This window comes from Megalobrama amblycephala, linkage group LG21 (genome assembly GCF_018812025.1).
Source record: "Megalobrama amblycephala isolate DHTTF-2021 linkage group LG21, ASM1881202v1, whole genome shotgun sequence".
NCBI lineage: Eukaryota > Metazoa > Chordata > Actinopteri > Cypriniformes > Xenocyprididae > Megalobrama > Megalobrama amblycephala.
The window spans coordinates 11,529,844-11,548,989 of record NC_063064.1 but is presented as its reverse complement, the minus strand read 5'-3'; the positions used below and the strand labels follow the sequence as shown (position 1 = coordinate 11,548,989).

At 37.4% G+C, this 19,146-nt stretch overlaps 1 protein-coding gene across 4 annotated transcripts in view; it reads right to left on the bottom strand.

Annotated features, from left to right (window-relative positions):
- The window catches only part of si:ch211-51h4.2, a 185,566-nt gene that overhangs the window by 36,838 nt on the left and 129,582 nt on the right, over window positions 1-19,146 (bottom strand). For all 4 annotated transcript variants that reach the window (XM_048172176.1, XM_048172175.1, XM_048172178.1 and 1 more), the window contains exons 12-13: window positions 16,656-16,796; window positions 10,749-10,791 (exon numbers count right to left, since the gene is read on the bottom strand). In XM_048172176.1, the coding sequence (XP_048028133.1) occupies window positions 10,749-10,791; window positions 16,656-16,796 (184 nt within the window). The remainder of the gene's footprint in view (window positions 1-10,748; window positions 10,792-16,655; window positions 16,797-19,146) is intronic.

Sequence of the window (19,146 nt, the reverse complement as noted above, 5' to 3'; positions counted from 1 at the left end):
CCTTAAAACAACGTTTAATTTAATGACATTAAATTAAGAGATTCATGTTGTAAGTTCAAGGAACCCCTCCTTTGTGTTTTTGCAGAATATATTTCAAGATATTCCAGTGGGAAATTCAGTCTTGTCAGCTTTTACTGACCAGCTCTGACAACTTTCTTTTACGTACATGTTCATCTGTTTGCCCTGTCAGCTGTTTTCTGAAGAATGAAAAATGTGTTACAGCTCCCACTCCTTCCTAATGCCATCGTGTTTTGTTTGCTGTTAGTTTCTCCTCCACCTGTCTTGCCGTACCCGTGCTGCCATCATTTTCTCTTCCAATGCTTTCAGCTCTAGGGATTCATTGACTCATCTGCATAATCCTTGCCCATACTGTGTAGCTCAAAAAAGACAAGCTCCCCAAATTACATCAATCTCAAAGCTGGCCGGCACCGACTCAAGTACATTACCTGTTATTAGCCTGTGAGAGCCTGTCTGTTAACCAGCATGCAAATGAGCACATCAAAGTTTGTCCAACACGTCCGGTCCAAAAGACCGTGGTTTCAGGGCAGCTGACCCGTTGTCTCGTAACATGCAGTTCCTCATAACATCCCATGAGAAGGATGTAATATATTCCTTAGGATGAAGGCTGCTGAAGTAAATAGTGCTGAGTCACCACCTGCTTCAAAAGACCGGTGCTCTGCAGATTCGTATTTGAATAAGGAACAAAAGTTCACTTTCGGGAAAGTACTTCAAAAGTCGCCTTTTCAGTTTTCTTAAGGTTGAACATGTTAACATCTTTGTAAGGTTGAAGATATGGTGCCCATTTACTCTCGATAACGTCCAGAATATAAAGACGGACAAAGCTGATTCAGAAGTGAGGATTTCAGCTTGGACAATGTCTTTTGGGAAAATAATACCAGATTAAGAAAATAGGTGATTTGTGTTATAGCAAAAATTCTGATGTATATTATGGTAAAAAAAAAAAAAACTTCCAAAAATGGGAGTGCAAAGATCCTCATAATCTTTGCAAAGCAGAAAATATCGATTGCACCGTCAATCATCCGCAGTGTCCAAATGTTTTACTGAAGTCTCTGGAGTGGACCTGCACTGTAATCATTTTTATAACCCAAACTAATAGAAAACATCATAAATAATAAAAAGATAATTGTGAAAATAGATTTTCCTAGTCTACCTCTCCTTTATTCCCTATTGCAATAAGATGAGCCTCATCTTCAGTCTCAACTATAATATGATTTATTTTCTTCCAATGCTGTTGGATTTAGACCATTTTTTTCTTGGACAAAACTGTTTTTTTCTTCTCTGATCAATATCACTATCGATTCATTCTTCCTCTTATAATGAACATCCCCCCAAAATGTTCACCTTTTCTTCGCTCATACTGTACGGTGGCGCCTGAGCTTCTTATCCGACACTGAATCTGTCTCCAGTGCAAAGGTGTCGCCGTATCGATATCTGACCCCTCACACATATTTCATCTCTACCAATGTCTATTCATATTTGCTCTCCCTGTCACCTTAAAACCCAATAATAAGGCAGGCAGGTCAGGTCTCGCGCACATCCATCCATTTCAACTGACATCTCGTCTTCCCCTGGACTCTGGCATTCAACGATACCTCTGAATAATGAATGGATCTCAGCTGTTTTAAGCAGTGCTCAAATGGTTCTGACAAATATTGACCCAGAGTAATACAGAGAGAATTCATAATACATTCTGATTGGCAGACTCATGGCTTCCATCACAGTCAAGTCTCCAACTGCTGAATTATACCATCAGACAGAACGCTTGAGGATGAAGAAAAAAAAAAAAGAAAAAAAAAGATGACGGATGCCGGGCTATATTTATCTTGACATCAGAAATATGCACTGGAAATGTGAGATCAATATTTCACACTAATATTATACTGATAATACGTAATGAATGTTACTTAATACTTAATAACAGTGCATGAACATGCTCAGACCGGAGGTATTCAGATATGTTTAACTACACTATAAAGGCAGTGATGGGCAACGTCAGTCCTGGAGTGCCGCTGTCCTGCTCCAACTCTGATAAAAAATAAAAAAATAAAATAAAAAAAAACTCCTGTCTGTAGCCTTAGTAATCCTGATGACATTGATTAGCTTGTTCAAGTGTGTTTGATTATGGATGGAGCCAAACTCTGCAGGACAGCGGCACTCCAGGACCGTGGTTGCCCATCCCTGCGATAAGGCTTATTGGATTTCCCACTGTTGACTACTTGTTAGTCAGATTCAGGTAGCAATTAGAGCTTTAGATGAATAAAATGCTTGCTTCCTTCTGCACAACTTTTAGGATTAACTTGTTTTTGAACACCAGTTTCTCAGAGTGAAAAACAACCAAAACACCTCAAGGAACTAGTGATTGTTACTGACTTCTGCAATGGATCTTCTGGCAACCAAACTCTCTTTAGCCGATATATAATGAAGAGTTGAAGGGTTCGGGCAACTGCTGCATATTTGCAAAGGTAAAACACACTTTTCACAAGGCAGTTAGAACTGTAATTGATTCAAAATTGTCCTAATAGATGTTCAATTGTGACAGCACCATATAGATAAGAAAAAAGGCAACAGTTTGATTCAATATTGCTCCCTATTCTATATATAATGTTTAGTAACAGCTGTTTTCTGAGTGAACAACTTCATCCTCTCCATAGCACACTCTTTTATTATATATATATATATAATAATAATTTTTAAAAAATACATTACGATTCAAAAGATTGGGGTCAGTAAGAGTTTTTTTTTTTTAAAGAAATGAATACATTTATTCAGCAAGCATGCATTAAAATGATTAAGTGTGACTTTAATTTTCTATTCAAAGAATCCTGAAAAAAATGCATCAAAGCTTCCACATTAATATTAATGAGCTCAACTGTTTTCAGTATTAATAATTACAAGAAATGTTTACTGTATTTAGCACAAAAGCAGAATATTTAGAATGCTTTCTGAAGGATCATGTGACACTGAGGACTGGAGTAATGATGCTTTACCATTACATGAATAAATTACATTTTAAAATATACTAACATAGAACAGTTATTTTAAGTTGTAATAATATTTTGCAATATTACTGCTTTTGCTGTATTTGGTCATATAAATGCAGCCTTGTTGAGCATAAGACACTTCTTTCAAAACATTAAGAAAAAAAAAAAATCATACCAACCCCAAACTTTGGAATGTTAGTGTATAGTTACCACGTAAAATTATCGTATTGCTATGATTAAGGATATTTATGTCAGCATCTGAATTTTCTCAGTAATTGTGTTCACTGCACGCTCATCAGTGAATGAGTGAACAATTTTGGAAGCAGCAATTACAACTTCATTGTTGGTTAAACTAATCTCTCCTGCCCATTATTATACAATGGACTGATGAATTACCCTAATTTATGACCTGATGGATCAGTGTGTTCATTAAAACTGCTGCACAGGATAATAGTGTGTCGTTTGGTACCAGCGTTTCTGCTCTTGAATGTTGTTCTGACCAGGGAGGCAATGTGTGACCGTCATCGATTCTGACTAATTTCACCATTCGAGCATACCCAATATGTAACAATTAAATGTGAGAAAAATAATCTGAATATCCGTGCTGCATTTTAAGTGACCACCTACACGTCCACCTTCCTCAATGAATGTGCTGCCATCGGCTGCTGTGAGAGTTGTTTTTTGTCCAATTTAATAGTGTCACTAAATTGTGGAATAAAGTGAGAACATTCTCCAAAAAAAAAAAAAAACAAAACATGAAAGAACATTGAACTGCCATAGACAACTACTGTTGTGGATTAAATAAATAATATAAATTAATTAAATTAATTAAATATATAATTTATTAAATAAATTTTATATGTATTGTGAGATTCATTATATAAATCACAAGATTCCAAAAGATTCCCACCCATAATATATATCTTTTGGAATCTCACAATTCGATTCATATCGATTCTTGGGGTCATCGATTCTCAATTGAATCAAATTTTGATTTGATATGAGCATAGATTTGTTAGATCTGAATCTAAACTTTTGATTTTCATTTGAAAATAAAATGAAACTGAAAAAATAAAGGAAATGATTAATTTAAAGAATTAGATCAATCAACATGCAGAGTTGTCAGAGTGCCTTTGTGGAAAGATTGATGAACTGTGCTTGTCCTTCACAGAAACGAGTGATCTAAATTAGAGGTTTCAGAACCTTTGTCATTGCCCCCAACAGATTGATATTAAATAGAACTCATAGGTGACATTAAACGTTCATTAAAGTTTTGTTGAATTATTATTATACAATCTCATCATCAATCAATTTATAATATCTAAATATTTTATACTGAACTATTTTATTCATAATTACATTTCTTGCCTTTTAACTTTGTAGAATAGAAGGCTTGTTTTAAGGGGCTTGTTTTATGGCACTTGTTCTGCATTTTTGTGATATTTTTGTGAGCGACTGGGGGTAAGGTGCCTTGCCCCCAGGGGCACCTCAGTCATGGGTATTGAGGGTGGAAGAGATCGCTATCAATCCACCAACATTTTTCTGCTAGTATTGAGGATTGAACCCGCAACCTTCGGGTTACCAGTCTGAAGGCCCTTTCACACTGAACGCTATGCGAACAAGTGTGGCGAATTGCGGAAGAACGGAACTTTCACACCGAAAGCGAAATGACTGATCATCTTCTGCTAATTCACGCCTGCACACTAGGTGGCGCCGATCAACAATGCATTTGTATGTGTATCGTATATGACTTTAACATCGTCCACTGCATAATATACAGTGTTAAATTAAGATGAATAAAGTTTGGTACTACATTAGAAACAAACTATAATGATTACAAGAATACATCATAAAATATAATTACAGAGGTACAATTAGGATCAAGCTACATTTCAAAATGTATATGATTATTAATGTCTATGCTCAAAACGCACTTTAAACTGTCATCGAGTTATAACTTCTGATATAATCTAAAGTGGTTTTTGATTCGATAATGGGCAGACATGCATTTTTTGTATGTTTTCTCTCAATTTCTATATACGGAAGCTATGATTGACATGATTACATAATTCAGTGGAAAATTAATATAAATGATATTCTGTAAAAAGAACAGAAAAAATATGTTCTCAAATAGCAATAATAATCTCCTCCTGGATACTCTTCTTCGATGTTTGTTTACACTAGTTTTCGAAACAGTGGCACCACGCGGAAAAAAAAAAAAAAAAAAAAAAAAAAAAAATCGACACACGGGTCGCGCTGCGAATGTTCGCGCCAAGTGTGAAAGGCTCCATAGAGAACAATTGTTGTGATTTCAGAGCGTCATCGTGGCAAACGTTTGCACCAAATTTTCGTGTTCAGTGTGAAAGGGCCTTGACTCTAATGGTTAGGCAGTTGACTCGCTAATCATCACCCCAGTCTGAAGGACTTGCCGTTCACCAGTGAGGGCAAAAGTAGGTAAAACCACCAACCTGTTCACGCACCTCCGCATCTGTTACTTTGCAGATTTGGCCACTGTATAGAGAGTAAGTTACCATTATTTTGCTACTGTATTCAGGAAACATGAAATATTACATTAACCCTTTTACTGTTGACGCCTTTGTGTTTTTTTATATTTACATCCCTCGTGATGTTTAGTCCAAAATTGTGCTTATTTGAATGAAAACTATGGATTATTGTGTTTACTTCAAATATCTTCTAAGAGCAGTATATTGTTTTCTATTTTTACCCAAAATAGGATAATAAATATTATGATAAATAATCATTGCTAAAAGTCAGCCAATTTTGTATTTAAAAATCTTTTACAATGTAGTGACCTTTAATTTGGAGCAAAATGAACTGGGGGACTGACATGTGTCGCTTTGCTCACAGCTAATTGGTCCAATTTCGGTTTGAGATCTTTTACCCAGAACATAACCTGCCCTAACCCAGGGTTGACGCAAACTAAACTGAAACATACCTGGCTATCCACCTAAACTGGCTTCATGGTATAGGCCCCAGAACTAACTGCTGCTGGGCTTCTGTAGGTGGTTTGCAGGTAAGCAGCTGTTGCTGTTTGAGAGAGTGGTAAAACACCTGTCCATCACGTCACTAACTAGTGAGTACAGTGACTGAATCCCCACAGTAGGGTAGTTTTGTAGCAGTGCACACGCTCAAGCACTCTGTGGTGTATAATAAACACACCACATGATAGGGATTAGAGGTGGGCTAATTATAGACTCTGTATAGCACACTGACGCTACTCTGGTACAGTAGGCCCCTCATGGGGGGGGCACACTGGGCGTGTCAATCACTTGTCTGGAACTCTCACTGCTTCAAAACCTCTATTTACCTGTCTCTCTCCTGGCTGTGTGTCAAGTAAACTGTTCTAGAAAGATCACATACAATTATGTTTATGTTTTGGGTGGTTGCTTTCTTTAAAGAAAAAAAAATCCTTGTTCTGTAGGTTAATAATTACTTCAGCAAATCTATTATAAACTAAGAGTCATCTGACACTGTAGATTTTAAATACAATGCAGTTTGGTGTCAGCAACATTTATAAGTGTCACCAGATAAGTGTCAGTTTTCAAAGGGGGAAATTAATTAACAAACATGAATTTTTTGACTACAATTTTACAATAAATTTTTTTTTTCATGGTTTATTTTTCATGTTTTTTCAACTTACAATTGAGGAAAATCACAAGTATTATTACTGGTGTTTGCCAAGGCAGATACATGAATGATATTGATATCTCATATTGTTTGACTTGTTGAGCAGAAGTGTTTTATTATTTTTTTAAGTGAGATAGAATTCTCACTCATGAAAAAAATAAAATAGGCAAAAAACAAAAATAAAAAACAAAACTGACTTTCACTGAAATTGGACCATTAAGCAACCACCTAGAAATGCACTCACAGCTAGGGTTTGGAATCAGATACTTAAGGTCAGGAATCAAATACTTGTTATAAAATTTAAATTTAGATTCATCTTATCAATTTCTTTGTGTGCATTTTAATGACTAAACCTTTCAAGTGCAAGAAGAAACAGTACAGAAACAGTAATTTTAAACCATTCAAATGCAAGAAGACTTGCGCGCTGTTTTCTGTCCTGTGCACACATCTAAAACGTGCACACAGAAAGCCACCTCTCATACTGAAAAGTGTGCGATATTGAACTGAGTTCTCTTCCACATCTTTTTGCACTTGAACGGACAAATACACAAAAATGTCAAAATATTCTCGTAAACACAGATGGTTATGTGAATGTAAACAGTTGACAAAGAAAACGCATAACAGTAGGCTATATTTACAGTACATGCCATTAAAGAGACAGTAAGTCTTTCCCTCACAGCCTCGCTTTCATACCCGTCATGGCACTGTTCTGAATAATGTCTATGGCTCTAAATTAGAGTGCGCTGCAGTTCCATTTTAGACCAAAGATTTACATTGGAAAATTGTGGGGTGCTGTAGAGCTGGGGAGGGCTCAGACACCCTCTGCCCCGCTTTGTATCATAATACATGCCTGTCAAAGATATACGTTAAATTTTAATATTTCCTGCTTTAATATATCCAGAGACTTAAAATAGTTTAGAAAGTCTGGAAAATATTATTTGCAGAATGCTGAATACATTTACAATTTATTATTGATTCAGTTTATATAGAGGTCTATGTTCTGGATGAATATTTTGGTGGGGCACACCAAACCTGCCCTTACAGATGAGCTGCGGCTGGTTGTTGGTACTCTGACCACCCTGATTTCAATCGAGGGGGAACCACACATCCCCCTGTGGTAAGCAGGGCAGGGCCGATAGCTGTGGGAAAGGAGCGAGTCCGGTGACGCAAGTATTACTGAGTGTCACCTGCACACCACACTGGCCTCGAGTCCCACAGAGGCACTCCGGAAAGATAAAAGGAGGAGTGATGAGTGCGAGATGGGAGAGGACCAGGCTTGGGGCATTTATGTTGCGCTTTATTATGTTTATATGCTGCAGTTGTCCATGAGGGGCTGTCACTTTACTTTCGTTTTGTTGTTTATTTTGTTATTAAAGTTATGTTATCATTCGCCCATTCCCTCGACCCTGGCCTGCTTGCCACTCTTATTTTATATGTTTATCCTTTATCTAATATTGTTACATTTTAGTTTTTTTTTTATTACTTTGCACTGCAGTTAACCATTATTAAATTGAATTCTTAATACATGTAATGTATCTTGCTGTCACTTTTTAGGGTAGATGCCTGCATATCATTCTTTGATAAGAGATATTTACGCTAATGTAAACAGAAGGTGCTTTGGAGGTGATATCCAGCACACGAACAGCCAGACACCAGATCACGTACATTTTCATAACAAGTAGAGCTGGAGTCTTTCCTCACAAAGGCTCCTTGTAATACAGCACATCTCTGTGAGGCGAAGCATGAAGGTTGCACTCCGTGCAATGCAAATGTCACAGGGAAAGCGGGGACGTCGGAGCTTGAAAACGTCCTCAAAAGAGTGTGTGTTCTGCTAACCCAAACGTGACAGCATAAAAAGAGCAATGTTTACTAACTAGGGTGATGAACCCCCTGTCGAGCCCCCTCCTTCCTCAGGCAGGGCGGCCCTGCTCCGTCTAAGGCAGAAGCTGATGATAAATACATTCCTGTTCAGTTTATTTCATTTTTAACCTACTGTTTTGAGAATGAATGATATGAATGAGGTAATCATAACAGCCATCAAATAGGAAAGATTAATTTGGAAAGCAGCCAGTGAAGCTACAGCACAGTGAGAAGTGGAAATGTAGTAACTCTGTAAACAAACATCCAGCTGATGTACCTGTGGCAGCCAAGTGAATGCAATGGGCTAGAGACATGGAGCTGAACTCTACAGTTGTTCTGATGGTGCACATTACCCATAACACCACATAGAAAGCTTTTGAGAACGTTTTGAGTTGAGGCTGGGGTCTTTGTATGTTAACAGATTGGAATGGAAATATTTAGCCTCATTACAAGGTTGGTAAGACTCAAGCAAACCAAGAGGAGTGCCAAGATACAAGAGTGCGCTTGAAAATATTTAGTCATGCATTATTCATTATTGTGATTCCTCTCCTGCCTCTAAGCTCATTTCCAGAGTACCGGCCATAGGCACAAGACACTGCAGAATGATTTTTCACACTTGAGTTGCAACAGTATTGCCAAACACTGTTCACAAGAGAAGGGTTTCTCCCTAAGGGTAAGGTTGTGTCTTTTAGTTCATTGCATTATTTAAAGAAATGGTTCAACCCCAAATTTAAATTCTGCCATTATTTACTCATCCTTATGTTGTTTAATTTAAAGGAAATCATCATGAGATTAAATAATTAATTAAATAAGGACAATACCAGATGGTAGGGCTGCACGATTAATCGGACGGTTAGAAAAAAAAACAAAAAAAACATTGAAATCGTGCTTAAACGATTTGGCTTAGTGTGATTATGAAAATCGCAAAGCTGCGATTATTTTTATGTGCGGCTTGTCAATGAACTATGGCTCCAAATGCTAATCCATCTGAAATCCATCGAATTTGAATCGCTTATAATGCGCATTTGAAAAAGCAACACACGTCAAACATCTTTCCAGACACGAGAAGCATTTATTAATTATTAATTTATTATCTTGTCCAACAAAAGACAACATTTAATAACGTTTTTACTCCAAACTCACTTCATAACGACAGTTGAGCGTCCTTCTGTGAGATGATGTGGCTTCTTACACAGAATAAGGCAGTCGTGTGTTTATTAGTCATGTTTAAATCAATCAAAACGTTTCAATCTTCTGTTTATTCAGCTACAGCGATAGTATGGGATTTCTTGGAATGATGCGTGTTCTACTTCGGCAGCAGGGCATATTTGCAGTTTCTGCACGAGAGCACCCTCTGGCTTTCAGATGGAGAAGCATTTACTACTGATCACAGAGCTGTACAGCTCTGACAAGCTGTGCATAAAATAATCGCAGCCTTTGCCAAATCGCGTGTGATAAAACGGCGATAAATCGTGCAGCCCTACCACATGGGTGAAATGTGAAAATTTCTTGACAGGTTTTATGAGATTCATTCGAATAATAACAGAATTGTAATATTGTATGTAATAACATTTATATATGATTAAGGGTAAGTTAAAATAACATAAAACTGCTGTGGGTATGTTTTTATGCTTCACATCCTCTACATATAGATGTTCAGCATCAAAATGCCTTGGAGCTACTCTCTTGTAAAGTGATAGAATGATCCTAAAGAGAGAGTTAAAACAAAACACTTCAACAAATCAAGAGGTCAACAGCAGACATCAATAATGATTCAGACATGAAGTCATCACATACGCATCTGATTAGAGCATCTCAGGCCTCTCTTACTTGCAAAAAAGTCAAAAAGCACTTTAGAGTACATGATATCAGAAAGCCCTACAGTCAATGGCTTAAACACAGGAGAAGCATCTTAATATTTACTTATCATTTAGTATTTATTTTGCTTGCCTTGGGACACAAAAGGCATTTTCTCAGTATAGTCTTATGCTGTGACTGACAATAGAAGCATAAAACTTTGAAACTTTGAAAGTCAAAAAAGCACTTTAGAGTACATGATATCAGAAAACCCCAACAGTCAGTGGCTAAAACACAGGAGAAACATCTTAATATTCTTGGCCTGTCATACATACAAAGCACTACAGACATTTTCATCCATTTCACTCTCACTGGATTACAAGGTTTGTAAAACTGGATTTGAGAAGCACTGGACACTGAATAGAAGATGATTTTATTTACCTTGGTTAGTGGTATCGTCGCAATCTCCCCTGCCTTTCCTGAGCTGCAAAGAAAAAAAAAAATGTTCAAATTAACAGTGGCATAAAGAGAATGAAATAATCTGATAATGTACAATCAGAAACACTATCAGAAGTGTGGTATAAGTTTAGTAATGTGCATTACTGTCAAATGAGAGCTACTTTGACTCTATAACACTAAAATCCAGTTCTTTTTTACTCCAGTCACATTGAAGAACATTCTAGTTAAGCGGTCAAAAGCCTCAAGGCAAGGCCAAAAGGTTGCTGCATGTGGAGCATTGAGTGAATCCGTTAAAGCCTTGGTTAAAAACTTTTCTAGGTTTGGTCTACAGGGTAAAATGTACCTCCGATCTATCAAACAGTCACCCCTCTGGGAATGTGTGGACTGATTCTCCATTCCATTTTCATTCACTGTTGTGTCTTATAAAGTCCTTGCTTTTGGCTCAGTCCCTGTGTCTTTGAAATTCAAAATTTTTGTCTTTTTTCTTTGTGGCTTTGTAACTAGAGGGCTGTATTTCAGAGGTATTAATCTGCTTTTGGAGAGAGGAAGCCTGCAGTAACACTTGATGTCTGGCCAGTTCAAATCATCCGGGAGGTTATGTCTGAAAGCAAATCAACGGAAGAGATTTGACCACATACATGGTAAAAACGGCAGAACTACCCTTAAATACATTGTTTTGTTCCTTGTTGGCCAGAAAATCGTTTGTCAAGTGCTTTGCTTCAGGCCAGCAATGAGGGACAGAACGGACTTACTGCTTTCACTTCATCTCAGACATGTTTCAACTTCAACCAAAGGGGTGATGCATGTCAAATAATAAAATAGTAACTCACTGCTCTTTCCTTCCATATGGCACACCTAAGGAAGTCTATAATACCTGACTCCAAAAAAACAAAAAACAAAAAAACAAAAAAAAAAAAACAATTTCAAATGACCACAAATTCAAATGTTATTATAAAATTTGAAACCTTTACAACCTGCCTGCATTAAACAAGAAATATGCCACTGAATTGCAAATAGGCTCTAATATGATTAAACATTACTAAATGTGAAAAAAAAGAAAAAAAAGAAAAAAAGAAACAATTGAGGAGTGAAAACTAACAAAACTAAACTGAATTAGTTTAAAAGACAAATAAGAAATAATAAAAGCATGTCTATTTCCAATTTGGTCTCATGAGCATTCGTATGTATTTTTACATAAAGTGTGATTCTACCACACGTACATTTACTTGCAACGTACTATACTGATGTTGGCAGCAATGTCAAGCAATATTGCAAACAGGTAGGGGGAAAAAAGGTGAGAACATTGCTTTACATGCTCATTTGTAGTTATTTTTGTCCAAATCATCATATCATGTCCAAAACTGTAATTTTTCACGAAAATATCCACAAAGTGCTATGCAGGATATTTAAGACAATATTGGCTGATTAGATGGCAATACTGTTTGCCACATCTCAGACCTCAAATACATAAAATATTATCCATTATAGACATAGTAATTTTAAAGTAAAGAGTAAAGGAAACACTGTACAGTACTTACTGAAACAACCAGTTCTTTATTTACCCTTGTAAATTCACAAGTACCCTTGTAAGACACAGCGCTTTGTAAATCCATATCTTTAGAATCCATATCTTTAGAATACATCTATGAGGAACAGACTCAAATTCAAGCCTTTATTTACTGCCTTTATTTTAATCTCCATTTTTAGCAAGGACCGTAAAACGTAAATTTCCAGCACTCGTTACAAATACAAATATTGCTGCGTCAAGAAGCTTTACGACGCGTTTTATGGCAGTGATATCAAACGCTCATTAGCTCTTACCTGCTGTGTCACAGATTGTAACATGCTGTGTTTTGTGTGCGTTCGAACGAGAAATACACACCTTCACGGAGTGGACCGGGATAACGTTTTCAGCGTTTAGACCAATTAGAGTGCGACTGCAACACATCATACTACTTTTTGGTACTGCTTTTGACATTTTTGCAATAAATAAATTATTGCGATTCCACTTGTTTGTCTCTTATGCTATTCTTTATAACTGTAAATATTTTTAAGAAATAGTTATGGGCAGGTTTAGAAGTAGGAGCGGGATTAGCAACTCAATATCTTTATGCTATATTGTTCGTAAAATTGTAATTTTCATACAAATTTCTGTCCATTACGTTTATACTGTATATATATATATATTCTCTATAAAATGGTTATGTTTGGTGGGAGGTAGGGTTAAGGGATCTAAAATTTATGCATAAAATAGTAAAAGGGCAATTATACAAATATCGTTATGATATGAAATATTTTATGCTTTTTAGCTGCAAATATATAATAATGTTTACAATTCAATGTCAGTATGAACATATTGTACATTAGAAACAATTTTGTTTCATCAAAATACAAAGCTAATTTTGAATGGCCGCAAGTGGAGAAAGTTATGGGTAGTGCTAGTCACACCCACAGACCGTTGGCTGAATGTCTGATGCACTTAACTGAAAACACTTCAGGATTTTCAAAGTCATAATCTGGTTGGTCGAATTCTACAGGATGTCCGGGAGACGTGTGTCGCGTTCTTTAATAGTGGAAAAAAATGCTGTGACATCAAACCCCCTCGCGGAAGAAGAACGTTGTCATGTTTATGACTGACAATGATCACTTATCAGGATCAATTAAACGCTGGATTTTCACAAGTATGTGAAGTTCGCGGCTCCTGTTGCAGTAAACTTGCACAAAGTTCTTGAATGAATTTTATATTTTCATTCCCCTAAGCATGACACGGAACAAAATGAACTGTCATGTGTTGTGTTACATGTCAATCAGATGTCCTCTTGGGTGGTCCTTGGCCTCTGCCGTCAGTCTGAAGGTCTGGCTACGCGAGACTAGGGTAGTGCTAACCAGTTAAACCTTGAAAAGGTGAGGGCAGGTTGCTTAATACATCCTTTAATTGTGTTTTTTATTAATACCCTTTTAATCACCCGATACATCCTTAAGTCCATCGACTAAATAAACTGGCACAGACATATATAACAACCAGAGTAAGGACAATAGATCAATACGAACAATGGCATTATCAAATTCAGACAAAAATAATAAATAATTATAGAAAATACCTCTGCTCCAGTTGTAAAAAAGTCTTAACGACTGCAGACAAATCAATCGCACGACTGACAATATAATTGCCTGCGTGGAAGAAATATCGAGTAGCTCCACTATAGTGCTTTAATTGAATTGAAAAAGCAAAGCTCTGAGTCAGTGCTTAGAATCCATCAGCTGTATATAATCAATGAATCCAGAGGTTATCAAACACAAGGCCTTTTAAAAGGCAAACATCTGAGGCAGGCTGACCCTCTAGCTGTGAGGGTAATGCCTCCGCCTGCTTAAGGATATTTCGGTTTCAATAATGGAGGCTGCCGGATGCCGGATGAGAGCCAGTCAGGCCTTTAAAATATTTAACCCCGGCTTTTGTAAAAGAGACACATAACGCAGTGGAAATGACATTCTCTGTAACTGTGGCGCAAATGAATTTCTCTTGGCCTTAATTATTTCTTTCTTCCCACTCCCCCGGAGTCCTTCTCTCTGCAGCCAAAGGATCGTGTGAAATGTTTAGTTTCTGACCTCCATTTTTCAAAAAACTTCAACAGTTCTGCCAGGAGACAGAATGCCCCACATTTCCCAACGAAATCCCTTGCGTCCTCACACCCAGGTGTGGACCACATTGTCCCCAGGTCTTTGTGACATTTCTGTGGTGCAGGCAAAAACCTAGAGAACTGTGCGCACATTTGAATAAGGCAAAGGAGTCAAATGCACAGACCGTTCTGTTGTTAGGGGACTATATGAAACAGCTAATTGAATCGAATGGGCAAATGAAAGCCTAAACTGAATGTGAAGCATATCATGAGATGAAATCTACCACTACAGCTTTTGGAGAGCCTCTAGAGAATCTCACTACACATGGCAGCCCTGAGGGGAGGCTTTTACTCATTAGTGAGTTGTAGCTGTGGTGCTGAGAGTGAGAATGACAGCAAGAGAGAAAGCAAAAGAAGGGGATACGGCCACAGTAAAGAAAGACAGATGATGAATAAGGTACTTATTCCTGGATAAACTCATAAACAACCACTCGGAACCCGTAAACAAGCAGCTCCACATTGATTTATGTGTAATTGCAAGTTAGACGACATGCATCCACAGATGCATCTTATACTATGTGCTTAATGCAAGCAATAAGCAATAACAACGTACTTACATGCAAGCAATACTTTACAACATTGATCACATTTGCTGTGAAGTTCAGCAGATTTTATTTTCAAGGTACTTATGCATCCGATAATGAAGCTTAAGCAGACCAGGCTCATGCAGTACATGTTTTAACCTCCAGGGGCCACTGTTGTTCTGCGGATCTCTCACTCAGAGTCCCATCATTCCCTCTCATAACTACCGCCGACACCTGTCATCATTAAGAAAACATTCACATATTCAAAAAGCAGGGGTGTGCAGACAGCTAAATTAAATAACTGTCAAAATACTGACATGAAAATCTGTTTCACTGCGAACATAAAGGAAATATTTTGTGTGGAAAAAAAATCAAGTGGTGGGCGTGTTTAAGAGCAAGCCTTCAATTTTCCCCTTGATGTTGTGTTTTCTAAATTACGGTTGATACATCACCTTTAGATACTGTTTGAATAGTTCAAATAGTGTTAGTGTTCACCAATTATTTTAAGAGTGCCAACAATGGCTTTCAAAGTAAATTACAGAGTAGGAGGACCTCAAGTAAAAATTGCAGTCTAGTAAAGCTTTACTAGACAAAAAACCATACAGATGAGTGAACTGAGTTATGCGGCTCAATGAATCCCGACAGAGTTACATCTGAGTAGCACATACGGCCAAAACACACTTTCATTCTATTCCAGAAATCCATTTCCCTAACTCCATCTTTCCGCTAGTTTGGAGCTGGCCGGATTACCTCAACAAACCCGACTGATATAAACACCGGATGGGAGGGGATGCGGAAAGCAGAACTCTGCAATCTCCAGGTGGCAGAATCCATCCGCAGAGTGCTCGAGATGGAGGGAGGGGCCTAAAACAAGATCATTTCTGAGGGAAAAGCTTATTTACAGGGTCCTCACCTGCTTAAGTGCTGCTTAGTCAATCATACGACGCTCGGCGCATCACTCGAGGTGTGTTCCGGGGTGAAAATGTGAAAATGGCTGCATGAGGAAGCATCTGGGAGCAATGAAACAGTCTCTGCGCTGACTGACGTGTCTAATCATGCTACTCTATCCGCCGTCACACAAACAACTCTGAATCATTAGGGCCAGAAATCTATCTGGTTGTATTACACATGACACCCATCCGAACGGAGCTCATTTAAATATTAATACAAGCCTCATACATAAACAAGTACTGTAATGTATGAATCTCTAAAAAAAGACTCCTGCCGAGGATGTTCTCCATTTCCCCCGTCACAGATGAAGCCAAGGAGACAACGATTAAAAGAGCGTGAGCGATGTTCGCATTCAGTCTGACTTGCGTTGTCATTCATTGTGTGACTTGTTTTATTGAGCTGTAATTTTTCGTGACTGGAACCGAACGTGCTCTAATTCGTTATCTGCCGTCTTGTATTACAGGGAGAAGATGTGCTTTTAAACGCAGATACCACATCTCACTGAGTAAAACTAAAGTGGCACAGCCAACCTCAGATGTTTGAGAAGATTTTCTCAGAGAAACTAGAACTGGCATTCGTTAAAAAAAGACTTTGGCCCATGAAAAACAGCACCTGGTACACTAACTAAGGAAATCATGACAGCAACATGTGAGTATCACATCTCCAGAGACATTGAACAATAACCTCAATGCATGAGCATATAATGTTTGTATGTTCATGTGCATGTATGCACTCACTCCTCGAGGGAGATGTTGGAGTAGATAAATGTGTGCACTGGATGAGTCGCCTCTGTTTGTCCTGCACTCCTATTTAAGAGTTTCTCCTCCAGCACTGACTCCACAGCCATCTGGGGAACAATCTCTAAAACTGCCCAACACCTGCAAGTGAGGGGGAGAGAGAGAGAGAGAAAAGAGAGAAGACAAAAGGTGGATTTTCAAATGATGCAAACAGTACATAATATAAATAATACAACAAATATATGGTATGTTATATTAAAGGTACAACTACATAAAATGCATTCAATGTGACAACAAAAATATTAACTATCACATGCACGATACACCAGCAGCCAAGTGACACAAATTATGAAAAATGTTAGTGCTGTCAATTGATTTAAAAAAAAAAAAAAAAACTCGATTAATCAAACATTTTTTCTGTGATTAACCACAATTAATCGCAATTAAAAACATGTAAAGTTTTTATAAGTTTTTAATATATTTTATAATGTAATAATTTCAGTTAATCTCCAAATTAAAACAACAAAGACAGTAAATTTAAATACATGTTTAATGGCATCTTTTTAGTTTCACTGATACTAACACTGCTAATGATGTCTCGATGAAATTTCGAATTCGAATCGAAATTCTCTCTTTTGGTGCGCTTAAATTGTTTAAAAGCATTTGCATGAATAAGAGCGTGATCATATATTGTAATGCTAGCCAAAGGATTATAGAAAAAACGGATGCTGCATTAACTGCGTTAAATATTTGTAATGTATTTTGTAACGTTGACAGCACTAAAATATATACGTTGATGTTAAATGATTAGTTCACTTTCAAATGAATTACCCCAAGCTTTACTCACCCTCAATCCATCCTAGGTGTATATGACTTTCTTCTTTCTGATGAACACAGTCGGAAATATTTTAGTAAATATCCTGACACATCCAAACTTTATTACGGCAGTGAACAGGGTTCACGAGTATGAGCTGAAGAAAGTGCTTCCATCCACATCCATCCATCCATCATAAACATATTCCACACAGCTTCAGAGGGTTAATAAAGGCCTTCTGAAGTAAAGCAATGCGTGTGTGTAAAAAAATATATCCATATTTTACAAGTTATTAAGTAAAATATCTAGCATCTGTCAGACCGTCTTCCGTATTCAAGTTCCGAAGAAAGTGTAAAGTGCCGTTGCATCAGTTGCACTTTTTCCGTAGTTGAATAGGGAAGGCGTAGGACATAGCGTAAGCTTTTTGAACAGCGAGAGTTTTACACTTTCTTCATACGTTGAATACGGAAGGCGGTCTGGCAGAAGCTTGATATTTTACCGTATGACTTGTTAAATATGGATTTTTTTTATTTTTTTTTTACACAAACGCATCGCTTCACTTCAGAAGGCCTTTATTAACCCCTCTGGAGTCGTGTGGAGTACATGTTTATGATGGATGGATGTGGATGGATGCACTTTCTTCAGCTCATACTCGTGAACCCTGTTCACTGCCATTATAAAGATCAAATGCGTCAGGATATTTATTAAAATATCTCCGATTGTGTTCATCATAAAGTCATGTACACCTAGGAGGGCTTGAGGGTGAGTAAAGCTTGGGCTAATTTTCATTTGAAAGTGAACTAATCATTTAATGTCAATATACTAGTAAAAAAGACAATCACTATAAAATACATATACTACATACACAAAAACAAACAATCCTCTTACTGTATACTTTTCACTTAGTTTTTTTGGAAAGGAAATTAAAACTTATTCAGCAAGGATGCATTAAATTGATAAATGACAGTAAAGACATTCATAATGTTACAAAAAAATCTATTCATCATAGAATCCTGAAAAAATAAATTGAAAAAGAAAATGTATCACAGTTTCCACGTAAGTTCTAAGCAGCACAACTGTTTTTAACACTGATAATAATAATAGTAATAAACATGTTTTTGAGCATCAAATCAGCATATTAGAATGATTTTTGAAGGATCATGTGACACTGAAGACTGGAGTAATGATGCTGAAAATTCAACTTTGCCAACGGGAGCGTCTTCTGATGAGAAGGGTTGAAATCGGCATGCAAGTTCACTGCAGTTATCTAAAGTAGTAGAAAGCCAAAATGGGGTGACTACTTTCCGTGACACAATATGGCGTACACTGCAGAGGAATGGCATGCATGGGTGCTGTCCACAACAAAGCCTTTCCTAAAGCCCAGGCACAAAAAAGCCCGCCTAGAGTTTGCCAGGGCCCATGCTGACAAAGATGAAGACTACTGGGACTCTATACTCTGGAGTGATGAGACCAAGATAAATGTTTTTGGAATTGATGGCTTCAAAACTGTATGGCGTCACAAAGGTGAGGAATACAAAGAAAAATGCATGGTGCCTACAGTGAAATATAGTGGTGGCAGTGTCCTTATGTGGGGCTGCATGAGTGCTGCTGGTGTCGGGGAGCTGCATTTCATTGATGGCATCATGAATTCACAGATGTACTGCTCTATACAGAAAG